We start from the raw sequence: 20,819 nt of genomic DNA on the forward strand, positions 1-20,819 counted from the left end.
GTGGTCAGTTGTACTGTGTGTGTGTGTGTGTGTGTGTCTAAATTTATGAGTTAATTTAGTTACGTTCTTTCCCACTTTGTTTGATTTCCTTGGTCACCGAATTCAAACTACTTACTGTAATTTTCTTTCCTCCACTTCTAGATTGATTTCTATGGCAGAGTCTATCCTTGGAATCCTTCAAATTCAAGTGTTTGCAAACAAAACAAACTTATTATCCTTTTCTCTTGACAAATATACTCTCAGTTTATGATGATGGATAGCATTAAGTGAGGAAATGAAACTGACGCCAGCCCAAAGCAACATTTAGAGGAACACTTTAGGATAAAGTTCTTCTTTCTAGGTTTTCCAGGAGGCACACAAGAAGGTAACAGACATTTTCCGTCACTTGGTGTGAATCAAGTGTTGTTTAAACTCAATTGTTTATGCCAGTAGGAACCAGGACATAAGTCTCTTCACCTTTCTTGGAGAAACCTTGATGTGGATCTGCTCTGCTAGCAGCTGTCTGCATCTAGTTACTAAGTTGATGCTACATAAGTTGAAATCTACATTTGCCTCTCAGTTTCCCATGTTGCAAGGTAAAGGCATGATTTATATCATAAGGAGATCAAAGGATATAGTTTAATCCAGAGCTAACCATAGGCTACTCAACTAATGTTAATTCTACTCCCTTGGACTTTTACCTAGTCTTTTTAACTCTTTGGTTTCATGCCACCTCTTCATTCCTGACCCTCCTCGAGTTTTTGTTTAGAATTTTATTAGAAACGGTCTACTTTGGCATTATTTTTACTGTATCCCAGATTATGGTATGCTTTCAACTCAAATTTGAGTGTTCAGATCATATTACCTGGAATGCTGAAAGTAGAGGACTTCCCAGTTTCTGCTGGTCTTCGATTTCTTGGTGTTTTGGCTTAACAAAATGTTTTACTGTATTATCTAGTTAACCTCATTTGATTCTGTAATATATTCTAAACACTGCTCAGTTAATTCAGTACATTGAGGTTGTTTAATATAGAATTGACGTGTTTTGTAGATCATAAGGGTATAATTAGGGAAGTGGTAAACACAGTTTAGAGCAGATATCTGAATCCATCACTTCTGCCTCAAAGTGGCAGCTTTATATTTACTTAAAAATAGTTCTAATAGTTACTAAATTAAATAAGTCTAATTGTGTTATGGTGGATACTGCTGTTAATCTTTACTTTGGCATTAATGGGAAGTATGAGTTATAAAAATTTAAGCTCAAGAGTCAAAATTTTATAATCCTGCTAAAATTTGTAGGATATTGAAATTTCAAATGTATCTAAATGCTTCCTTGAGACCTTAGTTACTGATTTTTCCTCTTTGCGTTTTTTTTTTTTTTTTTTTTTTTTTTTTTTTTTAAGTCCTGTGGCACACCTATAATCCCAGCATTCCAGTTCTGGACAGCCTGGGCTATATAGGTAGGCCTTGTCTTAAATATAGACACAAACAAACCAAACAACAAATATTTAGAAAATTGTAGATAAGTAAAATAAACTATACTGCTTTCAGTATGCTCAAGATCTCAGAGGAACCTTTCCCTTTCTTATATATGTTGTGTCTTTTATCTTGTTAGTAATAATGGTTTTACTATTGCCTATATCTCACACTCAGGACATTTCATATATGTGTTTTGAAAGTCTATCATCTTTAAATCTCAAAGTGATTCCTATATAAGTTAGGAAAATCCTTCTGTGTCTCTCAGATGCAAGTTACCTTGGAAACCTAGCAGACTGCAAATCTCAGGTTGTACCCAGCAAGTAAAAATCAGCCTCATTTTGAAGTATTTGAGTGTAGTATCTTTTGTGTAATGTAGACTCTGATGCCCATTGTAAATTCATCACACTTAGCCTGGCATACCCACCTCACCCCAGTTACACTTGTCAAATTCCTTTCTAATGGTGAAGTACTAAAGGCAGCCAGGCTACTCTGAGTGCTTTCTGTCAGACCGTGCCTGTTAGTCAGGAACAAAACAATGCTTCTCCCTGCTACTAATTTATAAGTTATTCCTAAGTCATTGGTAAAGGAGTAGAGAGTGATGAGACAGAAAGTGTTGCTGGGAATAATGGCCTGGTGGTATTAGAGAAGTTTAAATTAGCCACAAGCTAAAATGAACACACATTGATTCTTGTGACTAAGTAATTTGGAAAAAAGATGTTTGGTTTTGAAGTTTTCACTTGTATAAGAGTTTTGAGATTTTTTTTGAACAATTTGCAGAGAAAGATGATAATATGATACAGTTGTAATTAATGACAATATTCCCAGGAAAGGTATTAGTTTAGGTTAAATAGCTTTTAGATGCTAATACATCTTTTATTAAAGATTATTGATGTCAGAGTGGCACAGAATCCAAATCCTTTAGTAACGTGATTAACCATTCCTCAAATTGTATAAAACTGCCTTTTGTGTCACCTGAAATCTTCCTAAGGTTCTTACTTGCATGCTCTGACATGGAAACCGGGGATTGGGGGTATCCGTGCAGTTCCCAGGGTACTGACGTGGAGCTGGGGATTGGGGGCATCTGTGCAGTTCCCAGGGTACTGACATGGAGCCGGGATTGGGGGGGCATCTGTGCAGTTCCCAGGGTACTGACATGGAGCTGGGGATTGGGGGTATCTGTGCAGTTCCCAGGGTACTGACATAGAACCGGGGATTGGGGGCATCTGTGCAGTTCCCAGGGTACTGACATGGAGCCGGGATTGGGGGGGCATCTGTGCAGTTCCCAGGGTACTGACATAGAACCGGGGATTGGGGGCATCTGTGCAGTTCCTAGGGTACTGACATGGAGCTGGGGATTGGGGGTATCTGTGCAGTTCCCAGGTACACAGACACTGCCTTCTGATCTTTGGGCTGTATTCTGAACATCACGGCTATAAGTCATCTTATGGTCCTTATGTCCTCACTGCTCTAACATTATTATATAGTTCATGACTTTAGCAAGGGTAATGTCTACTGTATTTTTAAGTACTTGGTTTTGACAATTGAAATTGATTATCTAGAGAACAGGGAAACTACCAGTGTGAGGTATTGCTGCTTCAAAATGTGTTCCATTGGGAAATAATTTTAAAAAATCAAGTTTTATTTGATTAATACTACTTTGTAAATTATAAAAGCTGAATGTGATAGTAATTTCAGGAGGGACTGTGTTGTCTCTCCTAATAAATAGGAAAGTAGAAGATAGTATTTTCCTAGTAAAGTATTTTTCCCTTTCGCGGGTTTGAGAAGAAATACTCAGCTAGGTTCTTACTGATTTGTAGTCGTAAAACGTTATGAGGTGAAAATCACCCGCTATGTGTGATCCAGGTGATGGTGGTTTTGTTTCTTTTAAGACACTGTAAATTACTTTCTTACATGTCTGGAAATTAGAGGTCTAGCTCAGGTCTTAAGGGACTAGCAGTATCAGTGGGGTTGCATTTCTTTTTGGAGGTTCTAGGGAAACTTTTTTCCTTAAAGGAGTTTGTGTAATTTCTTTTGTTCAGTGTTTATTGAATAGTCTTTATATGTCATTCTTGGCTTATGTTATTGTTACTATAAATATTTGTGCAGATCTGATGGCCAAAAGAAAGGAAGAAAATTTCTGTTCTCCTGAAAATGCTAAAAGGCCAAGACAAGAAGAACTGGAAGATTTTGATAAAGATGGAGATGAGGACGAATGTACAATTTCTTTCACTAATGGGACCTCTACTTTGGTAAGCACAGAATTACAAAATATTGTGTTCCAATTGGCTGGTTTCTCATGGTCATTTTATGTGTCATAATTTCATGATAATTTATAGTTCGTTCGTAATTTGTAGTCTGGAGAAGTAGAAGAGTTTTAGAGAGCTGGGTAAAGATAGCTTCTGATTTTCAAGTTTGTGTTAATAATTAGAAAATTTAAAGAAAATAATTGGACAAATAACTAAATCTTTAAATAAAATTGACAAACCTTTAGTAAGACCAGTAGGAAAAGGAGAAGACATAAATTGCCAGTGTCGTGGATAGAGTACAGGCCATGATTACTGAATTGACTCCCTCTGAGCTTTAAGAGAGAAAGGAAATATGATTGTCCTTCAAGTTATATTTGAGCTATTACTGCATACTCATCAGAATGATAAAGTATAAAATAGTGGTATTATCAGATGGCAAGAATGCATTGAATCATTTAAACATTGCTGATGGGAATCTTAGGTTGTTACCGCACTATGCAATGTTTGTTTCTGAGGAAAACAATATAAAATTGCAATATAACCTAGCATTTGTTCCCAAGAAATGAAGATTTATTTTAGTACAAAACATAGTATATTTTTAGTAGCTTTATTCACAAAAAGTTAAATTCAAAATAAGTCCACATGTGATATGGTGACCATCCTGTGACATCCATTCCATGAAAAACTGCTTAGTTGTGAGAGTCAACAACAGACAATTGAGCTGAGCGAAAAAGCCTGTTCCAAAAGATGACATTTTGTATAAGTCTATTTATTTGACATTCTTAGAACAACGTTTACAGAAATAAAGATTAGTGTGCAAGTGGTTGAAGTGGGTTGAAAGGAAAGGGTTGTGATCGCGATTATGGTCTTTTACAACATAAGGGATTGTGTGTGAGGGAAACACAGTGTATCGAGACTGTCAGTGTCTTGCCTGAGAAACCACGCTTTATTAAAACGTTTCCATTGATTGACAGAAACTGGGCGAACAATACATAGGGTCTCATTTCTTAATAATTGCATGTGACTCTTCAGTTACCATAAAGTAAAAATATTTTTAGAAATGCATAAACCAGAATACCTGGTAATCTACTTGTGCAATGATGTAAATATTTTCTGCTTTTTAGTGATGTAGATGGCTAGAATTGAGATGGAGTTTCTAAAGAACCTATTAAAATTTCTGATCACGTTAAAGTGGTCTCTGAAACATTAGGACTAACAATCTGGTTGGTTTATTCTGGTATTTAGTATCTGTGGAGTGCAGGTGAGTGCTATAGGCCATACTTGATTAAACCATTTAATAATCTTAATCCTGACATTTATTTATAATACTAGTGTTTTCTGCTTTGCATATTTGGGAATCCTACTCCCCCCACCCCCTTCCCAGGACAGGGTGTCTTTGTGTAGTTCTAGCTGTTCTGGAACTCACTCTGTGGACCAGGCTAGCCTCAAACTTACAGAGATTGACTCCTCTGCCTCCTCAGTGCTGGGATTAAAGTTGTGCGCTTTTGACATGACTTTATTATTATTAGTAGACTGACTTTTGAATAGAAGATTTCTGAAGAAATAGTATATCATGTAAACTTTACACTTTTATTATTAAAACCATCTTATCTGGGTTTTGGTGGCGCATGCCTTTGATCTCAGTACTTGGGAGGCAGAAACAGGTAATTCTGAGTTCAAGTCTACTGAGTAAGTTCCAGGATTGCCAAGGCTTCTTCACAAAGAAATGCTGTTTTGAAAACCCAACACAGCAAAGGCGCAGGTGCTGGGGGAGGGGGTCTTGGAGGGGTTAGGGGGTGGGATGCACTACCACACCTGACTTGGAAATCCTATATTCTTATTTTTGTTTTTGTAGATAGAGTCTCTCTGTGTAGTCTAGCTATCCTGGAACTCGTAGACCAGGCTGACTTCGAACTCACTGAGCTCTGGCTTCCTCTGCCTCCCAACTGCTGGAATTAAAGGTGTGCACCACCACTGCTGGGCAAATCATGTATTCTTTATATATTGATTGCTAAAAATCTCTCAGCTCTTGTAAGTGCCTGAAAGAGAATGTCAGAAGAAAAGTGTCCGTACAATGTTCTTTGAATTCTTTTTGTGAAAATGAAATGCCAAGTTACAGAATGAATTCCATAGTCAAACTTTGGGACCTTGAGTAGATAGTTTGTAGAATTAGTGGTAACCTAAAGAAAATCCCCATTTCATTTAATGATGGTCATTAAAGTTATTGTTGCTCACCTGATAGAACTTTTGACTGATAAATACTACTAGGCTGTTAGATACTTGGGTATTAGTAATGAGTGGATTCGAGAGAGTGATTTTCCCCCACATTTTCTTTGTTAATAGACTGCAGCAGAAGTTGGAATAATTGAGAGTATTCAACTAAGAAACTTCATGTGCCATTCAATGCTTGGACCTTTTAAATTTGGTTCTAACGTCAACTTCGTTGTTGGCAATAATGGAAGTAAGTGACTTTGCCGTCTTTATCCTCTCCTTTGTGATGAGAAAGCATGAGGTTTGAAATAGGTGACTATTAGTGCTGACTGTATTTATTCAGTTTACACTTCAAGAAAATACTGAATTATTTTTAGATATGTTATTTAAGGTAGGTATAAACATTTCCTCCGTTTTCTGTTATTTTTTAGATTTATTTATTTGTATGTGTATTAATGTTTGCCTGCCTGCATGTATGTATGTGAACCATATGAATGCATTGCCCTCAGAGGTCAGAGGATGGTTTGAACCCCCTGGAACTAAAGTTACAGATGGTGTGAGCCAGGTCCTATCCAAGAGCAGCAGGGCTCTTAACCACTATGTTGTGTCTTTCTTCCTTCCATATATACATAGCTCATTCCTTTCTCCATCCTTCTGCCCACTCCCCTTCCATTTTCTTATGATAGAATTTCAGTTATTTTGCTCATGCTCACCTCAAACTACTTGGCCCAAGGAGCTTCCTATCTCAGTAGAAAGGCACCGTAGCAGTTTGATGCAAACACTAGATAAGGCACAGATGAAGTGCCTTGAAATCCAGACTGTGGAAGTGACAATCTATTGTTGATATCAGTGGTTTTTATGAGGAGGTTGTGTTTTTGCTGGTACTTGGATAAAACTTAAAGATTCCTTAAGATTCACTTGGCAAGAAGCTGAGATGTTCTAGGCATAGATGGCTCATTCTCAAATATTCAGAGGATAGAAAATGTGTATGGAGAATGGGCGTAACCTCATGTATCATCTAGTACATGCAGGGGAAGAGCAGAACATGACAGAGAGTTATATTGTGCATAGTATTGTTGAGCATCTTAAAGGCTTGATAAAGATTTTAGACCTTCACTCAGTTGACCTTGGACAGTCAGTTTAAAATTTTTGAGTGATGAGTTGACATGGGCAAGATTGTTGTGACGGACTGGCTACACTGTGACGGTTGACATGGGCAAGATTGTTGTGACGGATGGCTACACTGTGGCAGCTGATGGTGGACAAGCCGGTGTCAGGGTTGACTGAGATAGTGACAGTACTAGAGAAGGAAATTAGGTGTGTGGTGCCATAGTCCCTTTCTTCACTATTGCTGCTTCTGTCATTCTGAGTAAAGAAGGAAGACATTTCAGTAGGAGAGTGAATGAAGAAGAGGGTCATTATTACAGGGAGGTTGCAGAATACAAGAAAAAGGAACCATGGATTCTCAAGTTATGTCTTTGAAAATTTGAGTGGTTTCTTTTATAAAACTTAATAGAGGACATTTAACTCAAGCATTGTATCTGGCAGTAAAGAAAAAAGAATAAGAACTTGAAAGACATTCCAGGAACTAAAGCACGATAATCATTAATTTCTGTTGGCTTAATAATTTGGTGGTATCGCCTTTAATCCCAGCACTCGGGAGGCAGAGGCAGGCGGATCTCTGTGAGTTCGAGACCAGCCTGGTCTACAAGAGCTAGTTCCAGGACAGGCTCCACAACCACAGAGAAACCCTGTCTCGAAAAACCAAAAAAAAAAAAAAAAAAAAAAAAAATTGGTGGTATGCTGTAGAAGATAACAAACTGTTGTTAATTGATTGGCGGCTGATGAGATTCAGAAAATGGTTGCTGTGTCTGTGTTGTTGAGATTTTCAAAGTGAAGTTTTGGATGTTTTATATCTTTTAGAATAAAAATTACATTTCAAAAAATTAAACGTAAAAGAGATAGGAAATGAATTTGAAAATTAAGGGCCAAAAAACTAAAATTTAAAAATACTAAACTAAAAATATTAAATTAGAAATATGTGATTTTTTTTCTAATTTTTTTCCATTTAATGCATTCGATGAATACATGTGCTGGTACCAGGATGCATCCATACTGTAAAGAGACAACATCTCTTCTCATGTTGGGTTCTTACATTTGATAGCTATTTAAAGTTTCTGTGCCTAGAAATTTATGATGAAAGGAGTAGCCATAATTAAATTAGAATGTAATGACAAATTATGTAAATTAATTACATATGTAAATGTAATTGAAAGTTTCTATTTTTAAAGATTTATTTATTATGTATACAGTGTTCTGTCTGCATGTATCCCTGCAAACCAGAAGAGGGCACCGGATCTTATTACAGATGTGGTTGCTGGGAATTGAACTCAGGACCTCTGGAAGAAGTCAGTGCTCTTAACCTCTGAGCCATCTCTCCAGCCCCGTAATTGTTAGTTTGATGCACTGAGAGGGTAGACTGAGTTTCAGGTTGGAAAGATATTAACCATTTTTCTCCTTTCTTATTGTGGGTACAAAATTGGTATTGAAATGTACGAGGTTTTCCTACTGGTGATAGTGAGGTAGTTCTTTTTTTTGTTGTTGTTTTTTTGTTTTTTTCGAGACAGGGTTTCTCTGTGGTTTTGGAGCCTGTCCTGGAACTAGCTCTTGTAGACCAGGCTGGTCTCGAACTCACAGAGATCCGCCTGCCTCTGCCTCCCGAGTGCTGGGATTAAAGGCATGCGCCACCACCTCCCGGCGTGAGGTAGTTCTTGATGGGGAACTTTCCTTAGTTTGCCACCTTAGCACTGGAAGAAAATTATAATTGTATTTGTAACATTTTACTTCAGGTGGAAACAGAGTCGGCCATCTTTTTGAATGAAGTTATAAAGTGAGAATTTTATCTTTATGAATTTTTCAATGTGTTTCTTTAGGTGGAAAGAGTGCTGTGCTCACCGCTCTCATAGTTGGTCTTGGTGGAAAAGCAGTTGCTACTAATAGAGGATCCTCTTTAAAAGGTTTTGTAAAAGCTGGACAGAAGTAAGTGTTCTCTGCTGATCTTTTATTCTCTAGTAAGAAGCATGCTTTAGAACCCTGGAGAGCGGGTATCTCCAAGGAGAGGTTTCAGATATTAGTCCGTTGCCCTGCCCTTGTTGCCAACAAGGCCTTCTGCTTCCTTTTATCATCTTGGCAGATAACCTGTGTTACTTAGTACTGTGCACTGCCCACTTCAACTTGATGTTTTTATGGGAGAAATGGCAGCAGCAAATTTATGTATTTTTTAACAAATATTTATTAAATATTATACCTTTGTGGATTTTTGCTTAAACTTCATATCATCAATCATACTAACATGATAGGGATGAGAGCAAAGTCAGTGTTGAGCCAACTTGTTCTGTGCAGAATTTCTTTCTTTAGCTTTCTGTGACTCCTAGAAAAGTATCCTATCTCTGGCTGTTTCTTACTCAGTGAATATGAGTTTAGGATCATAGTCACATGTCTACTGTCTGGACCCTTGATGAGCAGTCATAGTACTGCCTTGTATGTTAACATTCATACTTCTTTCTATTTGTTTTGAAATAGACATAGACTGTCCTTTAACTTGTTATATAGCGGAGGCTGGTCTTGAACTTCTGTCCTTTTACCTCTGCCTTCCCAGTGCTGGAATTTTGTGTTGAGTTGTGTCTGGCTCTATTCCTGTTCCTGTTAGACATTGCTTTCATATAACTTATCAGTTGTCTAATTTTATGTCATTGCTGTTGGAGCTTTTTGCCCGCTGACAACACTTTTTCTAGGGAGTCAGGATGGTGTTGTCCTTTCTCCTGTTTTGCTTTCCCTTCTGTGAGACAAGGATTGTGCAGCATTCCCAGTTCCTCTTGTTCTTGTCACTACCCAAGTGTTGTGTGATGTTTTCCTCTTGGCTTCTTGTTCGTTGCTCTTTTGGGGAGGCTGCCACCCAGCTCCCAAATAAATTACATGGAGTCTTATTATTTCTTATGAATGCTCCTCCTTAGGTTGGCTTATTTCTTACCATCTTTTCCTAACTAAAATCAACCCATCTACCTTTTGCCTCTGGGCTTTTATCTTTTTATCTTTCTTATTTCTGTACTTTCCTTTTACTTCATGGGTGGCTGGCTGGCCCCTGACATCCTTCTTGCCTTTCCTTATTGCTCCTCTTCTTCCTTGTTTCTCCTTTTATTTATACTTCCTACCTGTCAGCCCCACCCATCCTTGCTCCTGCCTTGCTATTGGCCGTTCAGCCCTTTATTAGACCATCAGGTGTTTTAGACAGGCAAAGAATCACAGCTTCACAGAGTTAAACAAATGCAGTATACGCAAAAGCAACACACCTTTAAATAATATTCCCCAGTACCCAAGATACCCTCTAGAAGGGTCTTAGGTTCTTATAATAATACCCTGCTTTTGTTTTATTCTCTTACAGTGTGTAGCTGGTGATTTTATCGAATGGAAACTTTGATAATTGATACTAATACTTGACAGAACAGGATACAGATTTCTATTTGTTCTGTCCATTTTTCTCTTTATTTTAATACTTAAACATAGAGTAGGAATATGATACAAATGTAGAATGCCAGCTTTTTAATTACATATTGCTGAGGAACTTAGGAATTTTAGCCTTAATTCAGGATTCCCAGTTGATAGAAAAGAAGAATAGGTACACAGTAAATCATTTCCCATCCTAGCTTAGAAAAAAACTATTTGATGACAGTTTTCCAGTATAGTTTTGTTTTTACTTATCTTACTGGAATTCTGTCCTAACAAATATTTCTGTTGGCCTTCTTCTCTGAATATGTTGTCTTTAGGATAACTTCCAGATCAGACATAGTAGGCTATTAGGGGACAAGAGTATAATTTCAGATACAGTCAGAGTGGAATAGCCCATCTGCAGAAATAAGAGTCATTAAAAAGCTAAGACAGTTTTATGGATACTAAATGCATCACAGAGAGTGGAAGAAAAAAGGAGAACTCATAATGAGGTTGTTTGTTTTTGAGACAGAGTCTCACTGTGTAGACCAGGCTGGCCTCAAGCTCACAGAGATCAGGTGCTCAGATTAGAGGCATGTGTCAAAAGTTCTGGCTAGCAGTACATTTTTTAAAGGTTCTTCTTTTAGCTTTATTTAAAGAAAGGATACTAAAGCTACATTGTGGTCCATACTTGTTATCTTGGCACTGAGGAGGCAGAGACGTGATGTTTGCTATATTTCCAAGCCAACCTGGACCAGTCCAGCAAGGGCTGTTTAGTTAAGAACTTGGTTTCCCAAAACAAATTATTTACTGTTGTTACCTCTGCTTTACGATATATACATGTTCCCTCTTAAGGCAATTATACTTGAAAATCAGTTGTTGTATAAGCTAGTAGTTTTTTTTTTTTTTTTTTTTTTTTTTTTTTTTTAATTTATTAAGTACACAGTGTTCTGCCTGCATGTATACCTGCAGGCCAGAAGAGAGCACCAGATCTCATTACAGATGGTTGTAAGCCACCATGTGGTTGCTGGGAATTGAACTCAGGACCTCCGGCAGAGCAGCCGGTGCTCTTAACCTCTGAGCCACCTCTCCAGCCCCCTAAGCTAGTAGTTTTTAAACTATAGTCAGGATATGTCTTAGAAATTTATGCTTGTGTCTCAGTACTTCCTAAATTGGGAAGATGGGTTAAAGTATTTAACGTAAAATGTTTCATGGAAAAACATTGCTTGGCTAGTTTAAGGAAGCCAGTCAAACACCCAGTCACTTTCTGTATAGTTAGAATGGCTATTTTAAAGCATTGGGATTATGCTTAGGGTTTTGCACTTTAATAAAATTTAGTTTATTTCTAGTTCCAGTTTTTCTTTATCCTTTTGTAATGACAGGTAAGTGAATAAAATGTAAATGAATAGTGAAAGTGTAAAATTAAAAATTATTGAACTTTTATTACATTGGTTCTTAACCTGTGGGTTGATTGCTTTGGGGTTGAACGAATGACACTTTTATATGGGACACCTAAGAACATTGGAAAATGTAGATATTTACGTTACAGTTCATAACAGTAGCAAAACTGCAGTCATGAAATAGCAATGAAAATAATTTCATGGTTGGGGGTCATCACAACATGAAGAACTGTATTTAAAGGTTTCAGCATTAGGGTGTCTAATAAATAATAAAAATAATAAAACAATTGGGCCATTAATTTAAAAGTATTAGATGTTATTTCAGACCTAATTTTCTTTTTGTATTGCTACTTTGTTGTGTGTATCTTTGTAGTGCCTTCTTTGATTCTCCTTTACCATCTTTCCGGTCCTTGTTTGTTTTCTTTAGACAGTGTTTCTCTGTAGCCCTGGCTGCCCTGTAAACCAGGCTGACCTCCAACTCACACAGATCTGCCTACCTCTGCCTCCTGAATGCTGGGTTTAAAGGCGTGCGCCACCAGTCCCTTTTCTTGGTTGGTTCTGCTTCACTGTGTGTTAGCTTCCTTCCCTGTCTCTTTGTGATAACTGAGTATGTGACTTTCATCTGTGGAATTTACGTTCTATGTCTTACTCCTCATCTTAGTCTTGGCCACCCAGAGTCCATGGTGCAGGTGTTAGTTACTAATACTTTAGTTGGGTGTGTGTGAAGGAAGTGAGTTTGTCTTTGTCTTTGATTTGGGGGTACATGGGTCCTTTGTCAGTTGGATAGGTTCACATCTCGAGAGCTCCTGCAGGTTTCATCATCTCACCAGATTGGTTTCGCTGTTGAGACCTCGAAACTATAGCTCTAATGAACCATCATTTCTTGGTTTGATCATGTTGAAATTTTAATTAAGAAAAATGTATTTTAGATTTACAGAAGTGTTGCAAAGATGGTATAGTGTTTCTTTTATATTTCTCACCCAGCTTCCCTTACTGTTGATTAGGGGTCGCTAAGATGTCTTTAACCAAGACATCTGTGTAATTCACATTAGTGGAGTCTTCACTGAAGTGTGGCTTATTTTCCTGAACTTGAATTTTAAGAGTAATTGTTCCATGAGGATTTACTAAATTTAGCCTAGTTTTTAGAGATGTAGATATAGACAGGTGACTAAGTCCATCTTGCAAAGAGGAGGATAGGAGTATGTACAGCAAATATTGATGTGTATCTCCTGTCACATCCGTAGGGCACAGAGAAGCTCATTTTAAACATTTTCCCTGCATTTCCTGTAAATGTTAAAGGATGAAGTTTATTGACAGATTCACAGGAAATTTGTCAAAGATTTCATTCAATTAAAATAGTTTTGTATGACAAGGCATTAGTATTTTGCTCATATGAACTAGGAAATACTTCCTGCTTTTACTCTCAGCTTTAGTTTTCTCACTGACACAGTGTCTTTAACCTTATGTGATAAGACTATGACCCTTAACTAACATGTTAATCAGATTGCATAGGGGACTTGAAAATTGCTGTAATCTAACATATTGCATTGCGCCATCATGTAACTCAAGTTAACCTCATTGTTTCAGCTCAGCAGACATCTCAATAACGCTAAGGAACAGAGGTGACGATGCCTTCAGGGCAAATGTGTATGGCGACTCCATAGTTGTGCAGCAACACATTAGTGTGGACGGAAGTCGATCTTACAAACTAAAAAGTGAAAAAGGTTTGTTTGTTGGTTTCCTTGTTTCTTATAAAATATTAGTAAATAGTTAAAAGTTCTTATGATTGTCCCTGTGATATCGTTCTAGTCTCTTGAAACCTCATTAATAACCTGCTTGGTTACTCAATGCATATAGTATTTGTGTATATTACACTGAGTTGTTATAGGACATAAAGTCAACATCATGTTTAACAGAATTAATTTGAAGTAGGCTCTGTCATTTTGTTTTTAACTGTAGGTATCCTTTCTTTCCCTTGACTTCTACAGCTTAGAGCTAGTAGAAGGTAGGAAAGGGCATGAAGGGGAGGTTCAGTTATTGAGAAGGTACTGTCTGGTTCCCACAGGAAGACACATGCACTGTTCCTGCACGTGGGTTTTTTCCTACTCTCTATTTGATATGATGACTGAAATTACATTTGTTTACTGGTATTTTTGTTGTTGTTGGCCTGATAAATGTTCTCAGTATTTGCATTTTATAGATAATTGTACCTTTCCCCTGTATTTCACAAGGAGTCTGGTCTTTATGTTTTTATAAACAGGCACCGTGGTTTCTACTAAGAAGGAAGAGCTCATTGCAATTCTTGATCATTTTAACATCCAGGTAATTGCTAAATTTCTTTTTCAGATTAATTAATGAAACTATCATTTTGTTGGTGTGATTTTTTTTCCTTTGACATGCATATAAGTAAATAAGGTTGCTTTGTGGTAAATTGATAAGAATATATGTGCTCCATTTTTAGTGCATTGATTTTGTTAGCATAGTCAATATCTTGTTAAAATTTATTTTAATAATGGTATAAAATTTCTGTGCAGTATAGGGACTTGCAGGTCTCATTTTCAAGAAGTCAGATATAATTAAGGTCTAGGGAAGCACAGTGAAATGTGTTTCTTGCTTCCTTCCTCTTCTTTCCTTTTGAAATACAGACTCACCGTGTAGCTCTGGCTGGCCTGGAACTCGCTCTGTAGATCAGACTGAGATCTTCCTGTCTGCCTCCCCGCCCAAGTCCTGATGAGCACCGTCACACTGAACTGTAAGCATTTTTGAAAGCAATAAAAAAGCACCAGCATTAACTTAAAGAAGGTGTTTTTAAAAACATTGTTTTACTTAAAAATTGAACAGTTGTCACTTTTAATGTTAAAAATGAGAAGTATCAGTTTTTTAATTAGTTCTGTATAATTAACTTGTATTATTTTTAGTATCATAAGTTGTTTTGTTGCTAGTACCATAGTTGTTATTAAAGATGTACTCTGAATCTTTCAAAGCAGAGTATGTATTTAAAACTTTTTCATCTTATATATTCTGGTAGCCAATTGTATTTCTGCTTAAGCTATTATTTAAAATGATTTATGCTCCAAATGTTAAATGATATAGTTCCATTGAATTTTCTATTATCCTCACAAAGTTAGAAAGAGAAATCTTAAAGCACTGCTGTGAAAAAACAGTACTTGCCTGATCACTGATCTGATTACTTGATCTGATCACTGATAACTGGACTGAATTTTCTTTGTGTATTGAAAAGCTGCATAATAGGGGTAAGGACAGAGTTCAGATAAGAATGTAGGAAAGCTGATTCACATGCTGTGTATTTACCTGTATTGTCCTTTGATGTTGGTAACATTAGAGCTATATGAAAGTGAAAAGCCTACTTTTTCTTTTTTTGTTGTGTGCTTGCGAGTATGTTGGGTATGCATGCACATATGGGTGTAACTGCTTGTGTGGAAAGCCAAAGTTGACATTGGGTATCTTCAGTTGCTCAGCACTTTTTTGAATTAGGTTCTCTTACTGTACCCAGAGCTTACTAATTCCAACTAGTCTAGCTAGCCAGCTCTCCCTGTCTCTGTCCCCTAAATGCTAGGGTTAAAGTTGGCTGGCCTTGCTGACTGACTTTTTACGTGGGTTCTGAGGGTCTGAACTTCAGTTCTCATGCATGTATAGCAAGTGTTTTCCCCACTGAGCCATTTCTCTAGCCCCTGAGAAACCCAGTAAAGGCAAATGGCGGCTTCTTGAGCTTGTAACTTCTATAGTAGAAGGCTGAATGACAATGTATTTTGGTATTGTTCCATTTTGAAGCATTATTTTGTGTTAAAAATGTGTAAGTCCTAGTGCTATAAACTTTGCCTAAAGCTTAGCTTTCTTGATTGACCACTGGTCTTTTATAATGTATAATTGGTTTAAAGCATTAAAATGAAATATTTTCTAATGCCCTTTTAAAAAAATTCTTTCAGGTGGACAATCCAGTTTCTGTTTTAACACAAGAGATGAGCAAGCAGTTCTTACAGTCTAAAAATGAGGGAGACAAATACAAAGTAAGAGAATGAACTAAATACAAACCTAACTAAGGTCATGCTTTCGGATACATAGAAACTTGCTCAGATAATGGGTATTGAATTTTTTTTCTCTTCAGAATCACTCACTTAAAGTAATATTGTAAAATAGATTTAAACATTGCCAAGTAAGATGTAGTTATAACTTTTTGGTAGATCTTTATATTTTTAATTTGACTTTTCATTCTTAAAGAATAGATTATTATTTTTTTCAAATGACCTTTAAGAAAATACAGTGGAATGAATTGGCCACATATAACCTAATAACAAACTTTAAACCATTTAAAACTTTAAAGCTAAAGAATTAATTGGTTACTACTAAAACTTAGTGTATAATCTTCTGAATGTGTTTTGATACTTCCTATTCTAGTAATTTTAGATTCATTCAGATCAAAGATAGGAATGTAATGTCATTTTTACTTTGAAAGTCGAATGTATGAAAATACAGGAATTCTTTTTTAAATTTCCAAGGTGTATTATTATCATGCTTAAAGGTATTTTTTTTTCATGACGTATTAGGAGCATTTGCAGTTGACTGTGTAGATGTGGATGTAATAGATTCAGTAATTTTAATGTAAAATAAAGTAAGTTCTCCGTGTTTATGTATATGTGCTTACATTTCCAATGCTTTTTATGTAATTGATTTAAGAGTTTGGGGGAACATTATTGTCCCCCTTTTTGTACAGAAAAGCCTAAAAAATCCTAAGTGTACTTTTCTTTTTGTTGATATAGTTCTTCATGAAAGCAACCCAACTTGAACAGATGAAGGAGGATTATTCATATATTATGGAAACAAAAGAAAGAACAAAGGAGCAGATAAATCAAGGAGAAGAGGTTTGTAAATACTGTAAATCTTTTTGATATGAGCTCAGTTCCTAGATTACTTAAGGTAAAAGTATCAAAATTATATTCCTGTGTATAAATCTATGTCTTCCTAAAATGAATGGCATTTTTTTTAGCACACTAAATTATGTGACATTTAATTTTTGTAATTTGGAATTAATTTTGTTTTGTAATAATGGATATGTGTGTGTCTTTTTTCATCTCTTAGACAGTTTTGAACTAGAAGATAAGGCCGTATCTTACCTTTCATATCCCTTCTTTTTTTTTTTAAATATTTATTTATTATGCATACAATATTCTGTCTGTGTGTATGTCTGCAGGCCAGAAGAGGGCACCAGATCTCATTACAGATGGTTGTGAGCCACCATGTGGTTGCCGGGAATTGAACTCAGGACCTTTGGAAGAGCAGGCAATGCTCTTAACCACTGAGCCACCTCTCCAGCCCTCATATCCCTTCTTGTATGACTAGTTGGTTGTACAAGGCATCACTGATTCTCACTATAAGTAGTTTGGAAATGTTACATAACATTTATTTTGTTGAGTACAAGCCGCAAGCTGATGATAAACCTGGTATGTCTCTATAGTAGGTGGCTGATCACACCAGCAGGATAGTGACTTTCTTTAGGCATCCAGTGGCTTGTTAGCTGCTGTTAGACCGTACCTTAACATTTTGGCCACCAGGCCAAATTGTTGGAATCCTTGAATTTTTAAATAATTTCTACCAGTCGTGCCCTGTTTCAGTCTGTTTTAAACAAAATTTGGAGTTGCTTTTATGTTATCTAATGGGATTACCAAGTAGAAAGTTGGTTATATAAATTAGAAACATCAGAGTAAAATCTGATCTTGATAACATTTTTGAGTCCAAATACATAATATATTTTATTTAGATCACTAGGAGAGCAGGAAAGGCAGACCCAAGTCTGAACTATGAGAGGAAGCCATATAAGACAAAGCAAGAGAGATTTGAGAAGTGGTTATGGCTGAGAGATGTAGAAATTGACAGGACTTCTCACTATTTTAAGTTAAAGAGTCTTCACAGATGTTTATGGTAGGTCAAGTTTCAGTAGGGAGAAAAACAGCCATATCTGTAGAGTTAGACAATGGAGTAGATACAGATAGTTTTCATGAAACTCGGTGAGAAAGGAGAAAGGAGATTATAGAGTCCAAGACAGCTAGGGGATAGAGATGACCTTTTAGATAACCAGGCCACCTCCTTTCTTTTGCAGCAGTCCCTGCGGATAGCTACTTTAGAATGCTGAAAATTGTTGAGTGTTGGCTTTGATAACCTCTGAAGGCAAAGGCAGGGAGCACTAGTGAAGAAATCAGGAGGCAGGGAAAGCAAGTTTGGAAGGATTTTGAAGTAGATTGAATTAATCTTAGCTAAAGGAAGGTAAATTGGATTGGAAAGGGAATCAGAGTAAGATTACAGTATTGAGGCTTGATTGAATATAGAAAACGTGAATGACGGGGACCGTCCACATAGGTGTAAAGAACATGAGCTGGGACCCACCTGATACCCTGTTCTCATGACATATTTTGTATTTGTTTCATTCATTATTAAAAGAAAATTAGGACTTGTTTGATTGGGGGAATACATTCTTTCTCTTTCTAGTATCTTTTGGGTACTTGTTATGTTTTATCTGGAAGATTAGGCTTATCTAGCCTTTAGAGAGGAATTAAGAGTTAGGGGTATTTAGATAGGGAATTAAGCAGGAAATGAAAAGGAAGCTTCAGGACTTGTGTGATAGTGAACTTGTAATGCTTTGCTCATAATAGTTGATCATTTTTATAGTGCAGAACTTAGCAAAATTATTATACTTAGCACAAGTGTACCAAAAGACTAAGTCTTTATTTTTACATTAATGGTGTCATTTTTTAAATAAGCATTTGTGTGGTACCAGTTTAGGCCTTGTCTTAAATAACATATTTACAGAATATTTCCTTCTGATGTTTATAAAAATAATCTTTTTCTTTTAAGCGACTTACTGAACTAAAGCGCCAGTGTTTGGAGAAAGAGGAACGTTTTCAAAATATTGCCGGCTTAAGTACAATGAAGACTAACTTAGAGTATTTGAAACATGAAATGGCTTGGGCAGTGGTAATTTTCACTTTTTTTCATCTATTTTCATTTGTAAATTCATAACTTTTTTGTAATTCATAACTTTTTTGTAATTTTGTATATGATTGCATTTCAGGTCAATGAAATTGAAAAACAATTAAATGCTATTCGAGATAATATCAAAATTGGTGAAGAGCGTGCTGCCAAACTTGATAGGAAAATGGAAGAACAGCAGGTACTTATAGGTTCTTACAAGGATATAATCAGTTAGGTCATGAGACTACTGGTACTGGTTTTGATCTACAAACTGTCTGTGTATTATCTGTACTTAAGTCTGTTAAACTTGAACCAGTTTTGTAATTTTCCAAAGATTATATATAGCAGCTGCAGCTCTTTTGAAACAGACCTGTATTTGTCTATAATTCTGTCTGAGCCTTGACTGCTGACTTCTCGTGCATGTGGACAGTAGGATTTTGTAAAGGATTTGAAACATAAAACATTTGAAAGAAAGAGAGATACTGAAGTAACTGTCTGTAGATCACACTAAAGTGAAGCATTAGTGAACCGAAGACACTGGAAGTGAGAATAGTGTCCAGAGAAACTTCAGGGCGCTATGATTTATGATCCAGAATCTAGATTTCCTATTTGTAGAGTTTGTATTAGATAACTTGTTAGGGTTGTTCAAGTGTAGGTCAGTGATTTTAGTATATTAACTGGCTGTGGAGCTGTACGTACGGCTTCCTGCACTGTCGTGCCGAAGTGGGACTTGTAGGAAGGCCGCTTGTTTGTTCCTGGCTACTCAGCCCCAAAATAACCACACCAAAACTATTAATTAAATTACTGCTTGGCCTATGAGCTCTAGCTTCTTATTGACTAGCTCTTAAATCTTAATTTAACCCATTTCTATTAATCTGTATATTGCCATGTGGCTTACTGTCAAGGTTCCGGCTCATCTGTTCCCTATGGCTATATGGCATCTCCCTGACTCTGCCTTCTTTCTCCCAGCGTTGAGTTTAGTTTTCCCTGCCTAGCTCTATTCTGCTATGTGCAGACCCAAGACAGTTTCTTTATTCATTAACCAATAAAAGCAACACATAGACAGAAGGGTCTCCCACACCAGGAACTCGTAACTCCTTTGATTTTTATAGGTAGAGCTTCTTACAACTTCTCCACTCCCAACCCTTTATCACCTGTGTGTAGGTACATAAAATACATTTGTAAATCAAACATTTACTGATACTAAATCAATAAAGGAATTTTTGTTTGTTTTTTGGGACAGGGTTTTTCTGTGTAGCCATGGCTATCCTAGAACTAGACCAGGCTGGCCTTGAATGCAGAGATCCTCCTGTCTCTGCCTCTTGAATGCTGGGATTAAAGGCATGTGCCACCACTGCCTGGCAAAGGAATTTAACATAATTCTTTGGTGAACATAAAATTTTACCTTAAAGACTAGTGCAAATTTGTATAATAATAAGATGGGTGGGTTTTTTTTAACCTAAGTAATTAAATCTTTAGCTCTGTATTTGATACTGTGCTTCATACGTTTTTAGTGTTTTCTTCAGAGTTGGTGTCCTAGGTTTATAGTCATCAGTGCTGAGAATGCCACTTTATATAAAAATACTCAGTACAAAGTACAATATGAGTACAAAGTAGCAGAAAGCTTTTTAGAAGGCTCATTTTAGAAATTGTTGGAAATACTGTTCTAATCTCAAGGAATTTTTTTAGTAGTGTTTTGCTTTTGGAAATGAGGTTTCTCTGTGTACTCCTGGGTGTCCTGAAATTCTCTCTGTAGACTAGGCTGCCCTTGAACTAACTCAGAAATCCTTCTGCTTCTGCTTCCCTAGTGCTGAGATTAAAGGTGTGTGCCACCATGCCTGCTTTAAGCAATGTTTTGATGGTTTGTTGTTGCTGTTTGTTTATTTATTTATTTATTTATTTATTTATTTATTTATTCATTCATTCATTCATTCATTTATTTATTTATTTTTTTATGAAACTGGAGTCAGAAACTCAGAGCAGTTTTTAAAAGTAAGCACTTTAACACAGTAATTATCTAGAGATACAATAATTT

The 20,819-nt window shown here is 36.5% G+C and overlaps 1 protein-coding gene across 3 annotated transcripts in view; it reads left to right on the forward strand.

Moving 5' to 3' along the window:
* The window catches only part of Smc6 (structural maintenance of chromosomes 6), a 62,034-nt gene that overhangs the window by 2,048 nt on the left and 39,167 nt on the right, over positions 1–20,819 (forward strand). The window contains exons 2-11 of one of the 3 annotated variants that reach the window (XM_057770667.1): positions 142–364; positions 3,565–3,707; positions 6,048–6,165; positions 8,849–8,954; positions 13,388–13,524; positions 14,061–14,122; positions 15,748–15,828; positions 16,579–16,680; positions 18,668–18,787; positions 18,885–18,983. In XM_057770667.1, the coding sequence (XP_057626650.1) occupies positions 3,570–3,707; positions 6,048–6,165; positions 8,849–8,954; positions 13,388–13,524; positions 14,061–14,122; positions 15,748–15,828; positions 16,579–16,680; positions 18,668–18,787; positions 18,885–18,983 (963 nt within the window). In that variant the 5' untranslated portion in view covers positions 142–364; positions 3,565–3,569. Of the gene's footprint in view, positions 1–141; positions 365–455; positions 576–3,564; positions 3,708–6,047; positions 6,166–8,848; positions 8,955–13,387; positions 13,525–14,060; positions 14,123–15,747; positions 15,829–16,578; positions 16,681–18,667; positions 18,788–18,884; positions 18,984–20,819 lie in introns of those variants that run through there. The other 2 variants (XM_057770653.1, XM_057770659.1) reach the window with 2 other exon arrangements.

This window comes from Chionomys nivalis, chromosome 1 (assembly GCF_950005125.1).
Source record: "Chionomys nivalis chromosome 1, mChiNiv1.1, whole genome shotgun sequence".
Taxonomy (NCBI): Eukaryota; Metazoa; Chordata; class Mammalia; order Rodentia; family Cricetidae; genus Chionomys; species Chionomys nivalis.